Here is a 24,040-nt window from a genome sequence, read left to right as displayed (position 1 = left end):
ATGGGTAATAAAAAAATAAAAATAGAATAAAGTTTAATGGTGCTAAAACAGTTCAAAATGTAAAATGACTAAGCGTAAGTAACTTAAGTACTATATTTATTATTTATTTATTTTTATTTATTACAGAAGCATCATGCAGCTGATATGCATGACTGAATTGGACAAGCAATTATAGAAGATGGATGGATGGATGGATCTGTAAATAGCAAGACACATTGTAGGAGTGTTTTGTCACATTACTGTCCTGACTTATGTAAAGTGATGGGACCTTTTAATTTAAGCAGCTGCTTGCAGATAACCAATAAGAGGGGACCAGGGACATTTAACTGTTGCTACCCTTTAATTCGCAGCTTTTTTCTGTACCGGCGCATTTTCCCTTGTGTTTGTTCATAAACATATATAGGAATAACAACACTGACCTGCAATTTGAAATGAACTAATTGCAACTTGAGCTGCTGCCTCCTCCACGCCCTAAAGCTCTCTCATACACTCCTATTTTATTTGACACTTTGTAATGTTAATGTAATACGTTAATACTAAATATTGAATAGTAAAATATACATTGGCAAACACTGCAAAAGTCTTCATTACTGCTTTATTTCTCTGACAGATATGAGGGACAGAATATTGTATATTTATTAGTATTCATTAATTACTTTTAACATAGTCTATTACCATGGTGATATTTGTGGATCTAACTAAATGTGCTTATGTCTGTCATCAAGCTATCTCTGCTCTTGATCCTTCTGCCTGATTTTTGTCCCCCTTCATTTCCTTCCTCCAACTTAGTGAAGTGGCCCACTGGAGTCTTGTAATCATCACTATTTGTATATTATAATGTATATATAATACAGTTAATGATACCTTGAGATCTCCTCCCATTTATTTTCCCTCTGTCATCGCTCTTGTTGTCTCTCTGGGCCCAGCTGCCACGTCAGCTTTCGCTCCACTTTTTAGATAGACATATCTGCATCTATCCATCTTCTCCCTCCAGAAAGGTTAATTGACTCACATAAAGGTTTTATTAGGGCCTCTAAGCGCACTTCCACCAGGATCACCGCCTCATGCCAAACACACTGGTGTCACTGGGAGATTGAACGTTGTTTTTAAAGGTTACCATATGGGTGGTCATTTCCAATTGCTTTTTGGAATGTTCTATAGAGCATTTTGTTGGCTGCCACTTTGTTTTTGCCACAGGCTTTCACTAGAATTCTGCCATTTGCTTCCATGAAAGCTGTTTAAGGCATCATGAAAGTCCTCGTTCTGGATTTCCTCCATGTCCTATCTCTGTGGGACTGTAATCTGTCAACTTGTCCGTCAGACTCCACTTTTCATCTTTCTTTTTCTTCTACTTCTGTACTCTCCTACTCTTCCCTCACACCTCCATCACTATCTTTTTTAGGTTCCACCACCGTCCACCTTTGATCTCTCTTCCCTTCACCATCTGTCTCTATCACTCCCTTCACTACCATTTTCTTCTCATAATTGTTGTCTCACTTCCCTTTTTTCCTTCCCCAGCTCTCTTGGCACTTTCACTGTATGCCAGCCTCCTCTTCAGTGACTCATGACACTGCACAATTTTCACTGTGTCTGAGTTGGTGTCTGAACTGCTATTTGTGTGCAGCAAATGCCTGAACCAACAGGTGAGCTCATCTCACATCACTGGCACTATGACATCGCACTGGAATCACAACACAAGTCCTTATACACTTCGCCATGTTTTTATTGGTTAGTGTCAGTATAAAAAACAAAGCAATTCACGGATCCATCAGCGGTCACGCTGGGAAGGTGGCAGCTTATCAGAAGGTACACATTCATACACAATGCAATTTACAGATGCCGGTTTGCCAAACTGCACGTTTTTGGACCGCAGGAGGAAGCCAAAGTACAGTACTCAGTGAATGTGTAATTTAGATCATAAAATATACTGTATCGCGAGAGCAGCAAAGGATGACTAGACTGGCCTACCGGGAAGAACACGCTCTTCTATTACAATCCTTACAAGGACTATAAAAGGAAGCCAAAGAGCTCCAAGCTACATGTACTGGGGAAACAGGGAGGTGCAGACCCTGAACTGTAAGGTACACACATGATGGGAGATTTATACAAAGCTAAGGACACGCGAGGATTGGACAGGGTGCACACAAGACACGGACAAATATACACGACACACTCTGGAAATACAACTAATAACAACAACAGTACAACACCAGGCTATTTACAGTGCACAGGGAGGGGCTGTTTACTTATACAAATCCCGCCGCGCTGCAATATTATCACCTACAGTTAATACCAAAACAGTAACACCCACACTAAAAAAATTGAAAATTTATGGAACTTGGGCGAATAGAAGCAGGTACGGTAAATAGGTGGGTGGACGGATAAAACAAAGGTAACAGTTTAGATTAATGATCTGTCCATGGTGCTGAAATATTACAGGGCGTTTAAATATTTCATACATTTAAAGCTAAACTAACAGTTAGCTTTGCTTACATATCAGACCAGATAAGTACAACTATACATTTTCAGGATACAGTTTTATGCTTGTGAATGGTGTCGTTTGTTAAATTAGGCTACTTAAGGCAAATGCTGCTTAGAGGTGTATTTTAACGTCAATTTAGGCACCTTGATAAGTGGTGCTACAGCTCGTCTCCCTCCTAAGACCTCGTCAGACAACTTTTTTTTTCTGGTCCTACCACCATTAAATTTCAGTGATTCGGTGTTTCTTGCCTGAAAATACATGCGGTCGGGTACTTCCAAGAATAGTCCACAAAAGAACAGACAGCTTGAAACTAATGATGGATGGCATTGCCGTGCGACATCAATCACTGCTTGGTTTAGCTCAGTGCCACGCAAAAACAAAATCCAGGGGGATAAAAAATAATCAGTGACACAAGGCCCAGCAACATCGCCCCCAAACTGAGTTACCGGCATTATGTGCTGCGTTTTAACCTCCGTGACAAAAGGGGGCGACATATAAAAGCGCAAATAAACACAACAGAGGCTTGAGATGTTTTTATCTTGCCGGTGCAGCAAAGTGTCTGCGATAATACCGGTATGTTAGAATAATTCAACGACATAATCACGGAAACAGTAGGGAAAACGTCAAGATCCGATTTATTTAAAATAGAATAATAATATCTCCGTTTTTATTGCAGCCAGCTTTATGAATGTCCAAGCCGCGTGTCTGTGTCAGCCGCTCCCAGCAGAGGTAGAGGCGTGATTAACAGTTACAGGTGATCATCAAAAAAGTCGACCTTTTATTTGTCGGGGTAGCTCAGAAAACGATCCGTAGTTTCGTTTTGGGTTTGTCTGTTTAAATCATAAAAGACAGGCGGTTTCCGATTATTAGCACCAAATCGGTTAAGTACTGTAACGTGAAACTTCCTACCTAGAAATCTTATCTGCGGTGGAGGTATCTGTTGAAGTTTAATTAGGTAGCGGATCTTTGCCCGATTGTCACGAAATGGGCGAAGTTGTTAGTGAGTAGTTACCGGCCAGAGGTAGTTTCTGATATTTTAAAAATGAACTATTAAGCACGGGGAAAAAATCACAAAAACTTCAAAAATGTCCCCCATCAGGATCCAGGTGAAAATTGTTTGCTTGTTTGATTGATTGATTGATTTTTTTTTACAGTATAGCGGCTTGCAAACGCGATCAATCAGGATGTTCACTCCTCACCAGCAGCAGCATCTCCGGCAGCTCCAGCAATTGTTCCAGCAGCACCCGCCGCCTCCACAGGTGGCGCCGTCGCATCACGTCCCACATCAGTACCAGGGAGGCCGGTGAGCCTCTTAAGACGGTGCCCGGTTCCAAATTATGTAAACCAGGCTCTATCATGTAATGTTGAAAGTACATAGCTGATTGAGACAGTCGTTAATTACCAGCTGAGTCACCAAATTTGCCTTGTTAAGTATGGTAACTGGCCACTTCAGTGGTGAACATCTGAAGTTACATTATACCCGCATAGCCTGTACACAGAAGTAAAATTATCCAGTGTGAAAACCAGACAAGCTCTGAAATTATTTGGAAGTATAAATTTGTTGTAAGAGCACATTGTGTCTCCTTGCTCTTGTCCAGGACCAGCAGGCCGCTGGCTGTCCCAGTGCTTCCACCACCGCCCCCGGCCCAAGTGGTCGGCCTGGGCCGTACCACACCAGCTGCCATCATCGCCCCAAATCCCATGCTACAGGGAGCTTTGCTGATGCAGCAGGTCCAAGGTTTGTCCTTGGTTTCACCATACTGTATATCAGAGCTCCCCCTTTCCGGTCCCGGAGGGCCAGGATCCAACACAGTTCTCTGCTCAAACACACCTTAATCAACTAATTGCCAGGTTTAGTAGGTGTGTGTGAGCAGGGAAATCTGCAAACTGTGTTGGATGCTGGCCCCCCAGGACCAGAATTGGGGAACCCTGCTGTATATGAACATGAAGCTTAATCATTGCCTGTCATGACGGGTTATTTGGCATGATTTGGCACTTTAAATTGTTTTAATACATCTTAGCCTACTACTCCTCCTACAGGAATATTATGACCATATCCAGAACCTGTTTGACATCTCCAGGCATTATATGTGTGTGTGTGTGTGTGTGTATATATATATATATATATATCCAGGTATTATAACTGCAATATTAACAACAGTTATTGCCTTAGATTTCTTTCTTGAATTTTGAATTTTTAAACCCCCAAAATAAATGCCAGAGACTCATGACCCCCATTTTGCCAACCAGTGGGGGGTGAGTAAGGGTCCCCCTCGGCTGGTTTCACAAACCACCTCCCCCCCAACTGTATCAGTCTGTCTGCTGCAGCCTAACGTCTCTTCCAAAGCCAAGGTGAGCCCACCGTCATACACTGCAGGTCGCACTGTGCTCTGGAGACACGGCTAGCCCGCAGCTACCTGCCGAGCCTGTAGGGGGCACTGTATCGGCACTGACTCTCCTGCCCTCCTGGTCTGTATCAGTCACGGTCAGCAGGGTTCTGATCATTTTACTACTTGAGCCAGGGAGCTGACGGGAGGTGTGTGTCTCAGTGAGTTTGGATTATGCCTGTGATCGGAAGGTCGCTGGTTCAAATCCTAGGGTTGGCAGAGTGATTTCACTGTTGGGCCTTTGAGCAAGGCCCTTAACCCCCGGTTGCTCCGGGGACTGTCTGACTGCACTTTCTCAAAAAATGTGTGACTTTGGGTAAAAATATCCGCTAAATAAGTAAATGTAATGAACACAAATCATTTTATCTTATTCATTTCAGGTGTATAACAGTGGGTAGAATGTAACAACCCCCCCATTTATTAATAAAATATACCGTCCCAATATACAGCTTTCACTAAACAGTGAGACCACTGCTGTATACTATATTTTAATTTACTCTGAGTTACCCAGAATGTCTCTGGGCAATTATACAAAAACCTGAAACAGGCACGTAAAGCTAGAATGCCCTTCATCAGTTGAGCATGTTTCTGAGTGTACAGTGAGGGTTGAGAAACAGTAAATAATGACTTCCGGCCTCCTCTCCTTCCTGCTTTCCTTGTTTTCTCCCGCTTAGGTAATATACGGGGGTTTGCGATGGGAGGACACCAATTCCCACAATTCTTCCCGGTGGGGGTGAGACCCTCCCTCCTTGGCCCAGTTCCACTGGCTGTCACCAACAAGACCCCCCTGGCGGGATTCCCTGCCCGTACCGTGCACCCCCACACTCGCTACCGCAGCAATGTGAGGCCCCAGCCCTTATGAACCCTGTGCTTACACTGGGCCTCAGTCAGAGCAAAGTTTCCAGCTCATTCCTCATCGTCTCTAAAGTGCCCCTCAGCCCTCTGTACATAGACATTTTTGGTGAATGTCAACCTCACCTGTCAGACAGATTTAAGCTCTAACCAAAGCTAACAGATAAGCAGGGCGGTCTGGATCTGATTCTCCATCCATCCGTCTTTCTGTCACTTATCCAGTGCGGGGTCACATAGACTCTGGATTATATCAATTTTTAAATATTTTTAATTTCAATTCAATTCAATAATTAAAATTAAAAGTGGGTGGCATGGTGGCGCAGTGACATTGTGGGGTTTCCTCTGCGTCCTCCACTTTCCCCCCCCAGTCCAAAAACATGCTGAAATTAATTGGAGTTATCAAATTGCCCTTGGTGTGTGTGTGTGTGTGTGAATGGTGTGTGAGTGTGAGTGAGAGTGAGAGTGAATGGTGTGTGAGTGTGCCCTGAGATGGGTTGGTGCCCCATCCTGGGTTGTTCCCTGCCTTGTGGCCATAATTTCTGGGACCGGCTCTGGACCTCCCGTGACTCTGAATAGGACAAGAGGTTACAGAAGATGGATGGATGGATTAAATTAAACATTTTCTACCTTGGTAAGTTACTGGCTATCTGTAGGTCTCAAAAGTTAGTTTGAACAGTAGAACCAGTAATTATCCGACTTGTGATGTAGTCGCTCTTACATTCTACATTTATATTTGTTTAGCATATACTTTTGTCCAAAGCACCGTACATGTGAGGTAGGCAGTATACACAGCCATAATAGATCTGTCCTGTTATCTGATGGTTTGGCTAATCCAGGTTAGAGAACCGAATGATTATTTAATCTCACATCGATAAAAATCACCCTATTCCATCCTCTCATTCTCATGTTCTGTGGGCATTTTCACCATGAAGTAGGTTTTTCAATCTACTCATATAGCTTTTCAGAAAAGAGGAATAACAGGTGTTTCTTTCCTTTGGAGCAGTGCTTCCCAATCCGGTCCTCGGGAGCCCCAGACAGTCCAGGTTTTACCTACTGGGAGCTGGGAGGAAGCATTGATGTGGACTGTCTGGCAGGGAGCTGGGAGGGAGCAGTGATGTGGCCTGTCTGGCAGGGAGCTGGGAGGGAGCAGTGATGTGGCCTGTCTGGCAGGGAGCTGGGAGGGAGCAGTGATGTGGCCTGTCTGGCAGGGAGCAGTGATGTGGACTGTCTGGCATGGAGCTGGGAGGGAGCAGTGATGTGGCCTGTCTGGCAGGGAGCTGGGAGGGAGCAGTGATGTGGACTGTCTGGCGGAGCTGGGAGGGAGCAGTGATGTGGACTGTCTGGGAAGGAGCAGTGATGTGGACTGTCTGGGAGGGAGCAGTGATGTGGACTGTCTGGCAGGGAGCTGGGAGGGAGCAAAAACATGGGCCGTCTGTGGGTACCTGTAGACTGGGCTAGGAAACACTGCTTCTGAGAATGGGGCAACTTGGTCTCTTGCTGCTGTGATGTCTGGGAACTGGATGTTCTCCTTCTCCTTACAGGACTTTGCGGCACGGCAGCTGGAGAGGATGCGTGAGAGTGAGCAGCCAGCGGTGCGGGTAGCTGGCACAGACGGGGGCACTGTGGACAGGACCGTCTGCAGAGGTACTGTACCCCCTGCAGGGTGACTGAAAGCACTGCTCCAATTCCTCCTCCCTGTCTCCTTTACATAATGAGAGTTTTTATATTTTTACCCATGTGTCTCCTGGTTGAGAGTCTAGAGCGCGTTAAACACCTAGAGCAGCAAGCTAGCGTTGGCAGCTAATTCACCCAGGGAGTCATGCAGTCATTATAGACTAAAGTAGATTTGCATATCACTCCTCTCCTCCGGCCTGACAGAGGAGGTGGTGGCAGTACCGGGAGCACAGACACAGCCCTCGCCACGGCAACAGGAAGAGCCTCCCACGAAGAAGCAGAGGAGCGAAAGGTAAACGGGACCCGACTCCCATGTTGAATTTCAGATAAAGGTGCAGACCTGAGAGACCTGTTAGGCTCCTGGGGCGAAGCCTTCCCAGGAGATGGAGCTGCGAGTGATCAGAGCGTGCTCAGAATAACGTTCACCAGACATTGATCTATATTCATGCAAATAGCTGTACTGATTAAATGGAACCGGCGTTTGTAATTAAGCTTGGGAGGGAGCCCAGGTACTGTGTCGAATAGATGGTTTACGGAATTGGAATCTGACGCTTGGTTCTCCTTTGAGCTCGCGCTGCTCCTCCTGCTGCTCCTCACTCTGCTTCTCCTGCTGCTCCTCACTCTGCTCCTCACTCTGCTCCTCCTCTGTCCCCAGGCCTGAGGTGCAGGCAGAGCAGCCCCCACGGCCCGGAGCCGACCCAGGAACGGGGTGCAAGAGCCCTGGGGAGGTCAGCGATCCCAGAGGTGCGTGCCGTAGACAGAGTCTGTGTGCGGAGGTGGGGGGGCACCTTTTGTGCGTCAGGCTCTGGCTGAGATCCTCAGACCCCTAATGTCCATCTCCCTGAAGAGGCCAGTCTGAGGCTGTCTGCAGCTGAATGGGAGCAAATCGATTAACTCTTCAGAAAGATCCAGCACTGTGCCAAAGGGAATATTCATTATTGTTGTACATTTAACCTGCGATCTGCAGAAATATTTGGCTCATAACATCAGTCTTATAACTGCTTATCGTGGTCAGGGTAACAGGTAATATCTCTTTAAAGCCAGAAAATTTGTATTTTTATTAGTTTTAACTGCTGACCTTAAATCAGGATAGTCGGTCCTTCATAGCAGTTAGGCGTTTTCGTCTTTCTATCCCTCATTTTTGGGCCGTCTAGGTGGAGCAGTCCAGGTTGAGGGAGGAAGCACAGCTGGACCAGAGGCCGCGGAGGAGAGCAAAGCGGCAGGAGTGAGTGCAGCATGTCGGGAAGCGGGAAGAGTCAGGCTGGAGCCAAAATCCACGACCGCGACGTTATTCGTATGTTTGAAGGAACTGAATGTTTTGCCCTAAGCCACTTTCCGAAGTTTGAACCCATAGTCCTTGGACAACACAAGTCCAGCTCCTGTTATGGACCCACTGTGTTTCCTGCTTGGGAGCTGAGCAACATCTTCCTTTGTTTCTCTTATCATCGCCATGGTTACCATGGACCTGAATACACTGCCCGAACCATTTTGTATTTCTGGAGCATACTGTCCTTATTGATTTTTTTTTTTTTGCCCTCCTCAGGTGCTTAGCGGAGCAGCATCCCGTGACGCTGCCTTACAGCCGGATAACGGGAGCTGTGCGTTCGCCGTAGGGCCGGGGGCGCCCCCGGAGGACAGAGAGGGCACGGCACCCCTCGCGGAAGCCCCAGATGAGAATGGGAAGACGAGTGGAGACGCCTCCAGGAGGTTCTTCTGTTATATCTGCAGCATCGCCTGCTTCACCCAGCAGGTGTGGCTCTGTGGAAGGCAACCAAGCTGCTGTCCCTTATCCTGCCCACGACCTCCCGACCTGTTTGTGACCTGAATGTCTCCGGCAGAGCTTCCAGAGTCACATGACCGGCCTGGTCCACCAGCGGCGCATGATGGAAATCCAGCATGCGAGCAGCGCCTGCCTGGTGACTCTGCTGCCCCACGTCCAGGAGTCGCTGCTGGGGATGTGTGGAGAAGGGTTAGTGTCCACCACCGCTCCCCCCACCTCCCCCCGGGCCTGACGGAGCGTCATAGGGCCAGGCAGCTACACCCCCTACAGCTGTACCATCCATCTTTCCATTCATCCACCCATCTTCCATAACCACTTACAGGACCAGTCAAAAGTCTAGACACACCTGCTTTTAATGCATTTATCTTACAGTAAAAGCCCAAGTTGGCTATCCTGCAGTTACTCTTCATCCCAACCCAAACCAGCTCTATAGGGTTTAGGACGGGAGGTGGGGATTGTGGGGGCAGGTTATCTGTCACAGCACTCCATTTCTTTTCTTGTTCAGATAATACTTACTGCATAACCTCCTTATCTTGATGAAAAACCAAATTGTTTTCAGTAGGTGTGTCCAGACTTTTCACTGGTAGTGTATATATTTCTGGGTCAGCCTGGAGCCTTGACAGAGGACAGGATATCAGTACGACTATAACGTGAGATTATTTAGTGATGTTTGTCAGGGGTGGAAATTTCAGGTCCAGAAAGTAAAAATCCAGACCAAGGTTTTGTTTCAACCAACCAGTTGAGTACTCTGTGACTCTGACTCTTTATGCTCAACCGGTTGGTTGAAACAAAATCTTGGTCTGGATTTTTACTTTCTGGACCTGAAATTTCCACCTCTGATGTTTATACTGTTTCTGTTGCAGGGAGGAAAAACCAGGCTTGAAGAAATGGCACTCCACGTGCCAGGCCCACCTCGCTAGCAACGTGAGCGAGCGCCAGAGGAGCAGGGAGCTCAGGATGAGGGCCGAGAAGGGGGGGGGGCATGCAGAGGGGAAGGCTGGGCAGCAGGTGGCGCAGTGGTTAAAGACCTGCCCCCCTGTCACTGAAGTGGCAGGGTCAACCCCTAGATAAATCCAAGACTTGTTTGTGGCATTTTTTGAAATAGTATTAAGTAGAATTATAGGTTATTACATTACTGTAAATATGTAAATGAGGGGGAGGGGCAACACTTAAAGCTAAGTGTCAAATAGCGATATATTGCTAACTGATAATGCTTTTGTGCCTGGAGTCCAGAAGAGAATCTCAAAGCCTTTCTCTCCTTCTTCCTTGTGGACAGCTTGCCAGTCGCTTCGCCTGCCTCTCCTGCACCGTCTGCAGACTGCGTTTCCAAACTCCTTACAGGTTTATGAAGCACATGGAGTCACTGGACCACCAGCAGAGGATGCTGGCGGTGAGGGGCTCTGTGTGTGCGTGTGATGCCCTGTGCGCGTCTCAAGAATGAACTTGTGTGCAGCAAATAATTGCACACAGCCCAGCCAAAAAAAAAGTCACCATTTGAATATTTCATTGAACCGCCTTTAGCTTTCATTATGCTGCACATTTGTCATGGCATTGTTGAGATGTTGCATAAGCAAGTGGAAACATTAATTTTCACGCAGATTTGCATTCATTTCTCATCAAGATCTTGTGCTAACAACTGAGTTGAACCACTCCGTAAAGCCTCCTTCAGCACATCCCAAAGACTTTCAATGAGGTTAAGGTCAAGACTCAATTGGTGGGCAATTCATATGTGAAAATGATTCCTCATGCTTCCTGAATCACTCTTTGACAATTCGAACCTGATGAATCTTGACATTCTCATCCTGGAATATGCCCATGCCAACAGGGAAGAAAAAATCCATTGACGATGGATGGAGGCATAACCTGCTGATTTCACTTTATTGCTGCATAACGTTGCTGAGCTGTAACAGTGATCCAGTCATTGGCTCTTAAATATTTGCTGATTTAAATTCAAATGGTCACTTTTTCTGGCCGCTGAACAAACATTTAGGGCCCATGAACAAACATTTGTCAAATGTATTATTGAATGAACTTGTGAGTTGTAAACAATCTTTTATTTCCCCTTAATTTTCCAATTCGTAACTTTGCAGCTGCATGAGGAGGGCGGAGCCACCAGCTTGGCTGATGGTGCAGAGGGATCGGTAGAGGAAGACTATGAGGAAGAGGCTAGTGAAGATGAGGAGGATGAAGGCAGCTTCCACAGCCAGGCAAGGGTGCAAGTAGTGATACGGATGCAAACACATTACACAAGCATGCAGCTGAGAACAATAACCTAATACAGTCTAAATTAACTGTAAAAAGCAGTTACTGTGTGGGTGTTACTCCTCCTGTCTCCTTTAACACCAGGAAGGAATCAATTCTGAAAAAGAGGTTACCCTAGAAGATATGGGTGACAATGAAGAATATGACCAAGACACACAGTATGGTGAGTGCCTCATGACACTAGGGGGCACCGTTTTCTACCAGCCACGCAAACTTAGTAAAAAGTAAAGGATGTTTTTGTTAGGTCTGAGAATGTTTAATCACGATCAGAATAATAATGTTTGTTTATGCATTTGCCCCCGGTCTTCATGCGCTGTCCCAGGCCCCAGCTTCATGGTGCCGGTATCGGGCTTCCTCTGCCGCCTGTGTCACAAGTTTTACGACTTTAACTCCACGGTCTGGTCGTCCCACTGCAAGTCTCAAAGACACTTCAAGAACGTGCAGGTGGGAGGAAAACAGTGACAGCCCCCTTAAACAAATATTAACTGAACTGGGATTTCATTAAGTTAAGTTGCTGCAACAGGAACTAGAGCTTTATCAACAGGGCAATTAATCTTATTTATTGCAGTACTGTGTAACACCAGCAGATGGGAGTAGAGGATGTTTTATTATGCATTTTTTCATCATTTGCTGATTCAAAATATGCTGTTTGTGTAACCTATGCTAAGTGCACTACAATGCAAAAAAACAGTGAAATACCTCTGAAATACACAAGTGTTTCATTCTATATTTTTTTCTACATTTGCTGTTTTAAAAACAGAAATGTGCAACTTTGACTTTATTTAAACAGTAATAGCTGAACTAGCTGAATGACTATTAATGCCTACAAATTCAATTTGGTGTGTTTTAAATTTCAGTAGTTCCATTATTTCAATATTGCAGTGTTAATCATCAGAATTCAATTGTGATACTGGTATTGTGATAAGTATTTTATCGTGGGCTAGTTGGCAATACCCAGCCTGATTCAAAACCTTGTTAAAATACATTGTCTGATAAGGGCCCTGCTTACCAGTCATAGCAGATTCTGTGCCATGTTCTCTTCTGATGTCTCTCCACTTCCGACAGAAATACAGAACCCTGAGGAAGCAGATCTCATGCAGTAGCACAGCAAACGACCAACAACCAGCACCTGGGCGACCAAGAAGCAGCCAATAGTACAAAGGGTAGTGTGAATTGAGACCTGGATGGGGGTGACGACGCCAGCATGTGCTCTGATAGGCTGCTCTCTGGCCACACCCACCCCTGCTCCCGACTGATGAGCTCAAATGACTTGGAGGTGAGGGCTGCAGGGACACTCTGCAGCTGTTAGTTCCATGGCTGCAAGCAGGCTCTTACAGGAGGGTGATGGACCCCTTCTGCTGCCTCCCACATATCAGAGTTGGAAGCTGGAGAGAGGGTATGCTCCTCAAGGTGGGAACTGTAACAGGTAGCCCCCCAGGAGCAAAGAATGCTGGTCAATGCAGTGAAAGGCCAGACCGGAAGCATACTGCATGTAGCAAGAACGAACTTAGTAGGTAATTGAGTTGTGTTTCTGTGATGCTAAAAGAACATTTTAGAGTGTAGCTGTACGGAACCCAAGAGAACCCTTTAAGAATTACTGACCCACAGGCTGGGTGGAACTTTAGGCAGGACACGTCGAGCCGTGGCCTCTTGTATGACATAAATTCAGCTGATTTAATTCATCAGTCACATTGGCGTGTAGCTGTTGCATATTTTTTGTGGTGATGGGTATAATTGTGTTTCTGTACCATAGCTGTAGACTGTGGAGCCCCTGAACTCTGAGCTAAACAAAAAATATCTGCACTGATCTCCATGACTCTGTATGGTTACCAAGGCACTATTTCAGATTACTTAGGGTGGAGTTGAAAACATTGATCTAGATGCACTTACGGATTCTGATTCGCTATGGTTGCCTGGAGTAACATGCCAGTCTAGACCATCTGCTGTGCTGAGGTCATCATTTAATGCATGGATGATGGAGGACTTGTCAGAATTTGATGGCCGGCTGAAAATTTGCAAAAAAAAAAAGCTGCAATGGTCACACATCAAGCTTGCTGTATGAAATCTACAACCCCGGTGTTGCTTTGTGATTTTTAAAACCCATTTCAGGAACTTGAGGTACTCAGAATTGTCAAAAAAATGAATACATCTTTAGACATGTTCCGCAAACAACAAGGATATATACCAGTATTCAAATAATTTACCGGTGATCATGAATACACAACGTGGGATAACAAATATACTACTATATACCAGGACATCAAGTACATTCCTCAGTGACAGAATCTGCTTTTTTCCAAGATGGTTCCAAGTGCAGTGGCACCAGCACCAAGAACTATACATTCAACCATTAATCCAGGTAACCTCTAACAGCAATATCGAAGTAGAAAACAACCTTTTTAAAAATTAGTCTTGATCATTCTGAGCTACCCCTGTCCTGACCGGACGATATCCTAGTTATCCTTTAGTTTTGAACCTTTGAATTTTGTTGTACCTAATATACACACCAGAGGTCATTATGGCTCGCAGAATGGATCTGTTTGTAGCACAGCTATAACCACACAGCCAAGGACAGGAATGTGCCGTTGGGTTGTCATTTAAATCCACTGAAGCTTAAGAGTATGATCCAGTATGGTAATGAGACCGAGTCCAAATAGGGCATCGTTACTCACTAAAGATGGAAAAGGACAGTGGACCTACTGGGACCCACAGGAACTTCTTTCCTTGGGTAGCAGTAAAGCTTAACAGCTTTGTTATACGACAGAATGTTTAACTGACCAATCAGGCTGCGTGCAGAGCTCCCATAGTGAAGTACGTAATGATTCCAGGGTAAATCTGCCTTAAGCTCTAATCACACTTCACTAGATTTAGTGAGGCCATCTGGATAGGTGCTAATGACACATTAATACAGAAAGAAAAACACTGGATACACGTCAGATTTCTGTGCCCCAAAGGGGCCATATGCTTGACTACAAGAATTAATATAATTCTGCACGGTTTTCGTATAATGTATTTTTATGCTCAAAATGATTGTAAAAGAAGGTGTGTGTTTAGAATTCCTTTTTTAAATCACAGGACATTCATCACACTTCCTGTCTGTGTCATTAATTTGCATAAAAATATCTGAACAAGCTACAGTGAGCAAAGTTGATGCTGTTATTTAAAATTGCGTGGATGTATGGTGTAGTTAAGCACTTCAAACTGAAAACAAAGCAGTTCCGCTCGACATCCCTTTCCTAAAAGAAAAAAAAAACTTCTTAAATAATTCATTATATTTTAGGTATTACATGATACAACAGTTGCAAACCATGAAGGAATGTGAAAAGTAGTCGGGATGACATTTTATATCAAGGAGCCTGAGACCATACAAACATGCATTTTTTTTTTTAAAGGAGACAGCATGTCATTTAGAGAATGATAGGAAATGCCCGTGTTATTGCTGAGGAATGTCTGGCTCAGCTTTGATTGTGCAGGAATAACAACTGAATGTCATCCTCAGCAGAGATGCTGTAACAAGGCCTTGTACATCTTTGGGAAGAAACGTATGCCTCTCCCCCAGGTCATCAAGACAGTAAATGCATTTCTAAAGATACAAGCATTGGGAGGACAGATGAATGATATGTATTGCACAACATAAAACAATCAATAGACCAGACGTAAATTTTAGTGCAAGTCAGCCCCCTCGGAGGGCGCTGGGGGCTCCTCTGGGGGCTCTTTGGGGGGCTCCTCTGCCACCGCGGGGGCTCCGGTCAGCTGCTCCCGGAACTCGCGCCTCGCCTGCCGATTGGACTCGAGCAGCTCGTGCAGTTTGCCGTTCAGCGCGTCGTTACGCTCCTCCAGGTCGTCGAGGCAGGAGTTTATCTGGTCCAGCATGGAGTTGATGGCGGCGTATTCTGGGAGCGCAGGACAACACACATGAGACGCAAACTGGAGGCGGACCATCCGGCAAAACGTGCCTCGTCTGACTTGACAGACGATCCAACTATACTTAGAAGGCCAACAGAAAATAAATAATAAAAACTATCCTAGACAGCATTAAAATTTTAAACGCTAAAAAGTTTTATTTTATCTGCAAATACAAGCTATGTATATCTTAATTACCCAGTAACAGCTATGTATAATTATATACCATAGACTATTTCTGTAAATTAAATATCTGAAGTTTTTTTTTTTAATCTTAAACAAATGGTTTCATAAGACAGCAAGCAACGTGTTATTTTGCGCATAAGTTTTGCTTTGGGGGTTAGCGAAGAGTATATTTGTCTGAGACTATTAATCGGCATCGTTTTAATACATGCATCTAGTTACCTTCGTCGTTGAATTCATCTTCATCCACATCCTCATCGATCGATATATTTGGATCGCCGTTTGGTCCAGACATGTTTATATTAGAAACAAGCGGACGTTATCAAAACGAAATCGATCAAACTGGTAGCAATATATCTCCCTACTGAGATGCAACTATGACAACTTTACCCCCTATTGCTGGAAATATTCACATTCTTTAGTTATTGGTATTTCTGTATACAGTCAACCGGTAAGCTGTAGCTAACTGAAACTGGTAAACGAAAAATGAGTAGAAATATAATTATACACCATCTAACAGATAAATGAATGATACCCTGTTCTCAGGGAAATACCCAAAATAGGATTGAACTGAACACAATTCCTATGCACATAGTACAAAAATAACTGAATTGAATATCTACTGTTCTGTAGTTAACGGGATATAGTCTATTTTCCCGGTTACTATAAAGCCCCTTCCATATTATGAACAATCCAAAGCCTCCATTCACTTGTTCCACATTTCTTGTTTTAAAAATTCATCCCGAACTCGTGACAGCGTGAATCAGCTGACAAAAATAATTCTGACCAGGCTATCCTGCACGAAGTCCTGAGTGTATTTTCGAAGAAAACACGAGTTCACGAGCAAGGGTTTCCTGTTTAACGCGCGATACATTTCTAAACGAGAAAAAAATCTTATATATTTATTTTTAATTTATAGCGATTTAACTGCAGTAATAAACTGTCATAATTCAGGCATATTAATAGACAACTAAAGAGGACTTCTAATTTGAGAGCGCTCACTAATCAATATTTTTTATGTTTTTATATAGTTTTTAGCTCGTTGGTGACAAGCAAATATTTGCTATCATCAGATACAATTTTAATAGCTGATAAATAAAAATACCGTTTTCCTGGGTTTTAGCAACGGTAACGCTGTTTTGATTGCACTTCAGACTCCAGCACAGCAGGTGGCGGTGCTTGCTAACGACGGAGGTTCTAAATTACGTGCCCATGCGTCACAGGAAAATATGGAAACATGTGGTAATGCGTACGGAGCTGCTATGGAGGATATACCTGCAGATGTGAAGGCTTTCCTTCGGGAACACCCGTTTTTAGTGGTTACAGAAGCTAAAAAGGTTCGTGCAACGACAGTGATTTACTCTTTGTACTATGTAACGATTGCCATCTGCTCATGTCTCAAATTACAGAAGAACGCTATTACTCTGACTGTCCACTGGTGATGCCTGAAGCGACCTGAGTTTTCTGCCACACTTTTTACATGATTCCCAAATAACTGCAGCAATCATTCTTTGAATTGTCAAATTTAACAGATTTTTCCCCTGTGATATCGAAATCTTTTCTTTTGACGGTGCCATGTGTACTTCTTTATTTCCTCAGATAAAATGTACCCTTAATGGTCACGAAATCCCCCTAAATCTAACAGAGCTCCAGAAATTTGCCTCCGGAAAGAAGTACGAAAAGCTCTGCGCTCGGGCAAATTTTAACTACAGCGAATATGAGCCACATGTGGTGCCTAGCACCAAGCAACCGTGAGTACGCTTTGACAAACAGGGTGTCCTGTATATCGTGACTGACTCAGATATGCATTTTTATTTATGACCAGGACGATATAACTAAATGTGTATAGCATTTGCGTTTATTGTTTGAATTTGTTTTAAAATGAACTTTTGTCCCATTCACAGCAATCAGCTCTTCTGCAAGTTGACTCTCCGCCATATCGGTCGGATGCCCCACCATGTTTTGAGGCACGTCAACGGGAAGCGGTACCAACGGGCTCTGCGGAAATGTCAGTATGGTCTTCTGCTCTCTATCCCATAGAAACCTGCTCCCCTTCCCATTACAAAGCTTACACTATTCCCGTTATTGTAGGCCACATTGTGTTTGGACAGTGTTTTTTTTTTTTTTTTGAAAAGTTGTCAAGTACAAGGCAACCAATTACAATAAAAGTATAATTTTAACTGTAATTCACTGAAGAGGACATGTGCAAAGACTGTACCCTGTGGGGGTCCTCTTATTCTGTTCTTTAATTGTGGCTGAACATTTAAATTTTGTATTTCCATGCCTCTGTTTAGAGTAAATGATGAAGGTATTCCCCTAAGAAAAACAAGGTAATTGAAGTTGTACATCACTTTAAATTTAAAACGGACAATAAAAAAAATATTTTTTCAATTAAAATGGTGCAGTCTTTGTCCAGTTATAATTACATGCACAAAGCTTGTTTTTTTTCCAGTTTGGAATGTACCAACTAAACCTACCCCCTTTTCTAGATAATGAATGCAAGGAAAAAGGTATAGAATTTGTGCCTGCAAGCCTGCAACACAAGAAGCCTAAAGGAGGCCGAAGAGAAGGCAGGCAGGCCAGCTCTAGGCGAGGGAATGAGGTGTGGGCACCCAGTTCCAGTGAAGAAGATGGCAGCGAATCAGAGGACAGCATGAGTGACCTCTATCCTGGTCAGTACCAGAGTTACAGGGAACTCTATGAAATGCAGTATTGATCATGCACTACATATCTGATAATTCAAATGCATGATATAAGAACAGTAAAAAGTTAATGTACACCTGTTACGGCGACTTCATTCCGGTGCTTTGTGTGTCTACAGCGTCCATGTTCACCTTGAAAAAGCAGTCTGAAGTGGAACAGGATGGCGATGATGACTTTCAGACGGTTGATGAGGATGAAGAGGCTTCGCCAATGGAGATAGACAAAGCAGTGTCAGAGAAGCGAAGGAAGGTCAGCCTCTTTGGATCATGCTTATTGGTCATTTTTGTTTGGGGATGGGAGGAGCTTATGATCCGGACAGCTGGTTTGTTTTGGGTTTTTTTTAACAATCTTAATTTATGCTAGTTATTATTGATGTATTGATCCTAAGAGAAATGCACTTACTGGGATTATGAATGGCAATTTAAATAGTGGCTATAGGAATGGAGCATGTGACTCAGAACTGGCCAGCTTAAAGGCTTTGTTTTCTTTGCTACAGGGACAGGCTTCGGGTTTTAAGAAGAAATTCAAGAGTCGCAACAAGAAACGAAACCGCAACAATAAAATTGCTTGAGTTTAAAAAAAAAAAAAAAAAGCTTGTTATTTTTCTAATAAACTAATATAATTTATCACTGAAGTTGGATATTAGTGTAAGCTGGACATATACAATGAAAAATGATTAGTGCATCAGAGTGTCATAATGCATGTATTTTAGTCCACATAGATCCAGTAGGCCACTCTGGAAAATAACTTCATAAGTCAGGTTGATGGGTTTGCTCCCCTTTCTCCTGAACTCCGGAGACTGGCTGTACCTTTAGTGTGTGAGTGAGTGTATGTGCCTTGATGGATTCTCTGGAAGAAATTTCACCATACGTAGGGCATACTGTACCCAGCGATCAGAGTAGCGTTGCTCGTCTGTTAGTACTCCTTTGCGGTAGGCGGCGATATGAACCAACATCAATGCATCAATCGTCTTTAGGAACTCTGGGTGTTTCATAGATTTTATGCAGGAACTAGAGTGGAAACAATGGAACTGTCCTTCACTCAGGTAAAAGACGATAATCAAGATTTTTCTTTAATCAACTTAATAGGAATAATACCTTTTCTACTTTGCATGAATTTTCTTACTAGGTAGTATTGCATTATTATTGTGAAATCGAAAATGTTACAGCTTCTTTGAGGTGTGTTTAGTGTAATAAGTGAAATATATTTATTTAATAACCATTTTTAGGAAAAGCTTAGGACGTAAGCTTCTTCGCTTTAGCTGTGCTTATTAAAGGGTAGAAATCCTCCTCTATTAAATTCAGTAAGATTACTTTTAAAAACTATTATTTCAGCCGAGCTACTCTTGCTGCCGATCTAGTTCTTTTGGGATTTCTACGCTGTCGTGGAGCCACCAGGAAGTGCGAATTGAACGCTGCGGACAGGAGGCGGAGGACGCGACCGGGACGAATAAACCAAGTGATACAGAGAGAACATAAATAATAAAGTCTAATAAAGGTAAGATCGTATGTAATCACCCTGGATTTGTACCGTGAAGGGATCGTTAACACCGCGACATGGAACGACAAACCAACAGCAGCATGCTTTACTATAGTAGACTTTGTGTTTTGCAATCAGTTGGTATTAAGAGGCAAGAGCACAAAGGGACCGTTTCATTTTAATACCCGTTTTGATTAAGTACCCATATATGTGAAATCAACAATGCGTGAATATCTGTATTACTATTCTGATAAGAAAAAAAAAGTTCTTGCTAGCTCTATAATTTAATGGTGCATTATACATAATTAACGAATCCTATGATGCATAAACAGAACGTGAATTGCCTGCGTCGTGTAATCAGAAGAAATAATCAGCTGAAATTCTGGTTTTAGGCTGCATGGACCTTTAATTTCTTCTCCGCGTTTGGCTGGATATTAAATGAATTATTATGAATAAAATATATATGCAACCTTGTTACCGATGATTATAAGCCAACGTAATCTCCTTCCAACAGAGAATGAAAACGCATGGAATTTTCCAGCGCAACGCTTGTTTTCAATTTGTTGCGTTTGCGTTTGTTCACAACGGTTTACTTTAATTGCTCATAGACTTATTTGCTGACTGTAGTAATAAATTGAATTGGAATGACCGTTTGTAGATTAAAAGACATGATACGCTCGATTCCACCCTTGAGTTTATATATTTTTATGTATATATAGATAGATAGACAGAGAGAGAGAGACAGAGAGAGAGAGATATGCAGTAATGTCAAGATTTCTTTAATGTTCAACACTACCCGCTTCAGACAGTGTAACAAAGTTCCGGCCAGTAACGCAGCCTGAATTGTAACAATGTTAAGGGATTGAGATGAAAAAGAACCTGCTTCGCAAATATGTGCAGCTTCGTTATGTAGTGTCGTGTTTTGGAAAAAATATTAGCACATTCACTTGTCCTGCTATCACAGAGATGCTCAGCAGAGGGCAGGTAAGACCCTTCCATCCATCCATCAATCCACTTTCTGTACCTGCTTGTATAGCCCTTTGAAAAATATGCCTTGGCATTGGTTCGGAGTCGTATTATCACACTGATAATCAGTGAGTTTTATTCGGTCTGCGAAGCTGAAGTACAGTGTTTTCATGTGGTTAACTTCTATTCTCAAGCTTTGCTCATCTCCAGTGCCCACTTCTAGTGTTGTGATTTTGTGAGCCTTGGGAACCCTAGTGCTAAACTCACGGACTTGTGTCTACATAGCTCTTTGTTATGCTTCACCATGGTCTTGCCTTTCCTTAGTATGAGACACAGCCTGCTTCCCACCGGAGATGGGACAGGCGCAGGGTGTATCCTAAGAGAAGACAGTTGGATGCTCAGTACACAGTCAAAATTAACAAATCAGAAGCACTGAGCTGCTCCCACGCTCAGGGTGAAGAGTAAAGCTGGTGGTTGCTTGTTTGCTCAGGATTTCGCTGAGAAATTCCCGGGTTTCAAAGTTTTCATATGGCCACAGGTACTTGGTACAATGAAATTATTTCAGAATAATCATTGTGGAACCAGGTTCAGATGAAATAGTCTGAACTCATGTTTGTGAGGTTTTTGTGTGGTTTTACTGGTATAATCATATTAAAAGATTAACTGAATTCTAACTGAATCTTGCATTTGTTCCTGGAGTGAGATGGTAGTATGAATGAATATCTAGGTATATGGAAAATATGAAGTCTTGTGATTTGATGTTCATTATCAGACACCATTTCAAAGCAGTTCTTGCCATTTTCTTGTAGGATAAACTGCAATCTCTACTCTGTCTGGTAGCCCCAAACTGAAGGCAACCCAAGAGTGACTCCTAAGACCAGGTCGCCATCCTCGGCACGGCATGGCGACCTCCTCCCCAAAGTTCACATGGTGCCCTTGCCATAAGCACAAGATCCCATCCAAAGACACTCATGAACGCTGCTTGCACTGCCTGGGCATACAGCATGCCAAGGAGGCCGTGCTGGAATACGGCAAGTGCCCACACTGCGCCATGATGGACTGGAGCACATGCATCAACCGGCTCACCAAGGTGCAAGAGTTATTGCACCGTGAGAACCAGCAGAAGAAATGCCAAGCTGCCCAATCGGGGTCCAAGCCGGAGACCACCCCAGCCACCCTCAGCGAATCAAAAATCATGAAAGAACCTGTCCCAGTCTTGCCCCATTTGGCGCCTCTACCAGCTACAACCGTGCAGTCCTCCACTCTTCCAGTGATGCTTACCATCCTGTCCCCTCCCACCTTACAAGCTGAATCCAATCCCACTGTCCATAAAAGTGCCCATGTGTCTCCGCTGGCCAATCAGCAGTCTGCTGACCAGCCCCTTCCTCTGGGCCAGTCCAGCTCTCTTGCTGGAACGCACCGCTCCCGCAAACGGAAGCACTCCTCCACGTGCCACTCGCGCCGATCCAAGTATTCGAAGCGGAGTCGCAGGCGTTGCCGCAGACGATCACCCTCCTCCTCCTCCTCTTCCTCCTCCTCCTCGTTCAGCTCGTCGTGTTGGAGCTCCTCGGATGCCTCGTTCCAAGAGGTGAGGTCACGGAAAGCTCCCCGGACAGAGTCCAAGGTCAGGCGGCTACTGGGGATGGTGCAGCAGAAGCTGGAAGCCCAGCAGCAGGCCGCTGAGGCACAGTGGACCCTCCTGGAGAAGCGTATTGAGGCTCTGGAGACCAGGGCCACTGAGCCAGCACCGCTACTCCCTACCACCACCCCTCAGTCAGTATCTGAATCCCCTCCAACAATCGAGGGGCGGGGGGACGAGCCAGAGGAGCGGCATGACGTGCGTGCAGTGGGACCAGCCGTGGAACCAGTCCTTCACACTGTGGTGAAACAGGAGGAGGAACCTGCTTCCATCTCGACTGGCTGGAAGGCGGAGGGCCCCACTGGGGATGCAGGTGTGTCCCACCTACCTGAGGAACCCATCTCTAGGCAGGATGTTCTCGCAGCTGCCGAGCTTCAGGCTCTCATCGCCCGTGCCGCCAAGTACCTCAGCATTGAGTTCCCTGGCACACAGGCCAACCCTACCTCCCCGTGTCCCACCATGGTTCCCGAGTTCGAGAGCCTGGTCCAGAGCACGTGGTCCAACCCTGCCAGCTCGCGGCCCTTCAGGGAGCTGTTCTGCAAGATGTACCGGCTGCACGAGCACCAAGCCCCAGCTTACGACCGCATGCCCCAAGTCGGACGTTTCATGGCAGCCATCTTCCAGGCCGTGGAACCCACGGAAAACAGGGAGCCGACGCTGCCAGCCAAGCGCTGGAGCTTCACTGAGACCCAGGCAGAGAGCATGTATCAGACTGCTGGAATGCTGGTCAGGACTGCCAACTACCTGCGATACCTCTCGGACTACCAGCAGAACCTCTTGCAGGAAGTCTCTGAGGATGCTCCCTCCGAGCGACTCGTGACCATCCTCAACGAGCTGAAGCTGATTGGTCAGTTTGCCTTCCAGCTGTCCTCCCACCAGGCTGAGCTCTCTGGCAGGGTTATGGCGGGGTCGGTAGCCATCCGGAGGCAGGTCTGGATGGCCAAGACCAACTACACTGATTCCCTGAAAGCGACAGTAGCGGACCTTCCCTACGTGGTCTGTCAGACCGTGGAGGTCGGTACAGGCACCACATCCACTGAGGACCGATGCAAACAGGAAGCACCATGTGCACCTCAGAGCACATGAAAAAATCTTGATGCGGGGGGGGGGGGTCAAAATTACAACTGAATTCAGCAATTCTGTTAAACACTAATGTTACATTACTTTTGTAACTGGCTGTACTTTTACATTTAGTTTTTGGATGTCCTGTCTAAGTTTACCAGCCTTCAGAAAAGGCAGTTGGTTTAAAATTGACAAAAGATTGAAATCTTTTGAATGTGTACATGTACATCTGCGGCAGTTTATGTAGTTACAGAAATACAGCATACCTCTGATTATTGCTAAACAGCACTCTGGTGTCAACTCCTGTTATTTAAAGACAAATGGATGTTTTTTTTGTATTTATAATGAAGGGCTGTGAGGATACTGGAATGACCATTCTGAAAAAGGTGATGTCATTCTAAGTTGTTGATTGTGGGTTAAATCTATGTTTATGGCCCTCATTGGCTAACACAGTCCAACAAAAGATGTTCTCAGGTTGAATGTTTCCTTTGGTTACTGAAAACTCTTCTGTGATTCATGTTTGACTCTTAAGTGGTACTACTTGCTCCTGCTGGACTCCTAATTGGAGAACCTCCAATATTTTGTGTTCAATAAATTGTGCATTTTTATACTTTATGTATATATAAACTCATCATAAAAGTACAGAAAGGTGGAATCCATGACATTTA

The 24,040-nt window shown here is 44.5% G+C and overlaps 4 protein-coding genes across 9 annotated transcripts; 3 read left to right on the top strand and 1 right to left on the bottom strand.

Annotated features, from left to right (window-relative positions):
• The first annotated feature begins 2,993 nt into the window (after positions 1-2,993).
• ciz1a (cdkn1a interacting zinc finger protein 1a) lies at positions 2,994-14,525 on the top strand. Of its 5 annotated transcripts, none has more exons than XM_023811102.2 (17): positions 2,994-3,055; positions 3,159-3,236; positions 3,642-3,785; positions 4,081-4,220; positions 5,544-5,710; positions 7,263-7,365; positions 7,600-7,687; positions 8,051-8,139; positions 8,550-8,689; positions 8,939-9,145; positions 9,234-9,364; positions 10,039-10,099; positions 10,452-10,565; positions 11,266-11,382; positions 11,522-11,600; positions 11,760-11,881; positions 12,503-14,525. In XM_023811102.2, exons 3-17 carry the CDS (start codon positions 3,667-3,669, stop codon positions 12,590-12,592), a joined length of 1,767 nt encoding a protein of 588 aa, XP_023666870.2. In that variant the 5' UTR covers positions 2,994-3,055; positions 3,159-3,236; positions 3,642-3,666; the 3' UTR covers positions 12,593-14,525. The 5 variants fall into 5 exon arrangements, with proteins under 5 accessions (XP_023666870.2, XP_023666868.2, XP_023666871.2 ...); XM_023811100.2 differs by having other exon boundaries at positions 3,637-3,785; XM_023811103.2 differs by lacking the exon at positions 2,994-3,055 and having other exon boundaries at positions 3,062-3,236; positions 3,637-3,785; positions 8,550-8,620.
• Positions 14,526-14,751: 226 nt separating this feature from the next.
• bbln (bublin coiled coil protein) lies at positions 14,752-16,365 on the bottom strand. Its single transcript, XM_023811105.2, has 2 exons — positions 15,746-16,365; positions 14,752-15,330 (listed from the first exon to the last, which is right to left on the bottom strand). The coding sequence occupies exons 1-2, from the start codon at positions 15,816-15,818 to the stop codon at positions 15,101-15,103; spliced, it is 303 nt and encodes a 100-aa protein (XP_023666873.1). The 5' UTR covers positions 15,819-16,365; the 3' UTR covers positions 14,752-15,100.
• Positions 16,366-16,478: 113 nt separating this feature from the next.
• Positions 16,479-18,852, top strand: surf2 (surfeit 2). Its single transcript, XM_023811104.2, has 6 exons — positions 16,479-16,860; positions 17,123-17,274; positions 17,428-17,531; positions 18,013-18,195; positions 18,345-18,475; positions 18,723-18,852. Exons 1-6 carry the CDS (start codon positions 16,753-16,755, stop codon positions 18,795-18,797), a joined length of 753 nt encoding a protein of 250 aa, XP_023666872.2. The 5' UTR covers positions 16,479-16,752; the 3' UTR covers positions 18,798-18,852.
• Positions 18,853-18,870: 18 nt separating this feature from the next.
• Positions 18,871-23,987, top strand: LOC111843464 (uncharacterized). Of its 2 annotated transcripts, none has more exons than XM_023811098.2 (3): positions 18,871-19,271; positions 19,587-19,723; positions 21,481-23,987. In XM_023811098.2, the coding sequence occupies exon 3, from the start codon at positions 21,573-21,575 to the stop codon at positions 23,394-23,396; it is 1,824 nt and encodes a 607-aa protein (XP_023666866.1). In that variant the 5' UTR covers positions 18,871-19,271; positions 19,587-19,723; positions 21,481-21,572; the 3' UTR covers positions 23,397-23,987. The 2 variants fall into 2 exon arrangements, with proteins under 2 accessions (XP_023666866.1, XP_023666864.1); XM_023811096.2 differs by having other exon boundaries at positions 19,561-19,723.
• Positions 23,988-24,040: the final 53 nt, after the last annotated feature.

This window comes from Paramormyrops kingsleyae, chromosome 7 (assembly GCF_048594095.1).
Source record: "Paramormyrops kingsleyae isolate MSU_618 chromosome 7, PKINGS_0.4, whole genome shotgun sequence".
Taxonomy (NCBI): domain Eukaryota; kingdom Metazoa; phylum Chordata; class Actinopteri; order Osteoglossiformes; family Mormyridae; genus Paramormyrops; species Paramormyrops kingsleyae.
Note: the sequence above shows the minus strand (reverse complement) of the source record. Positions and strands in the feature narration are given on the sequence as shown.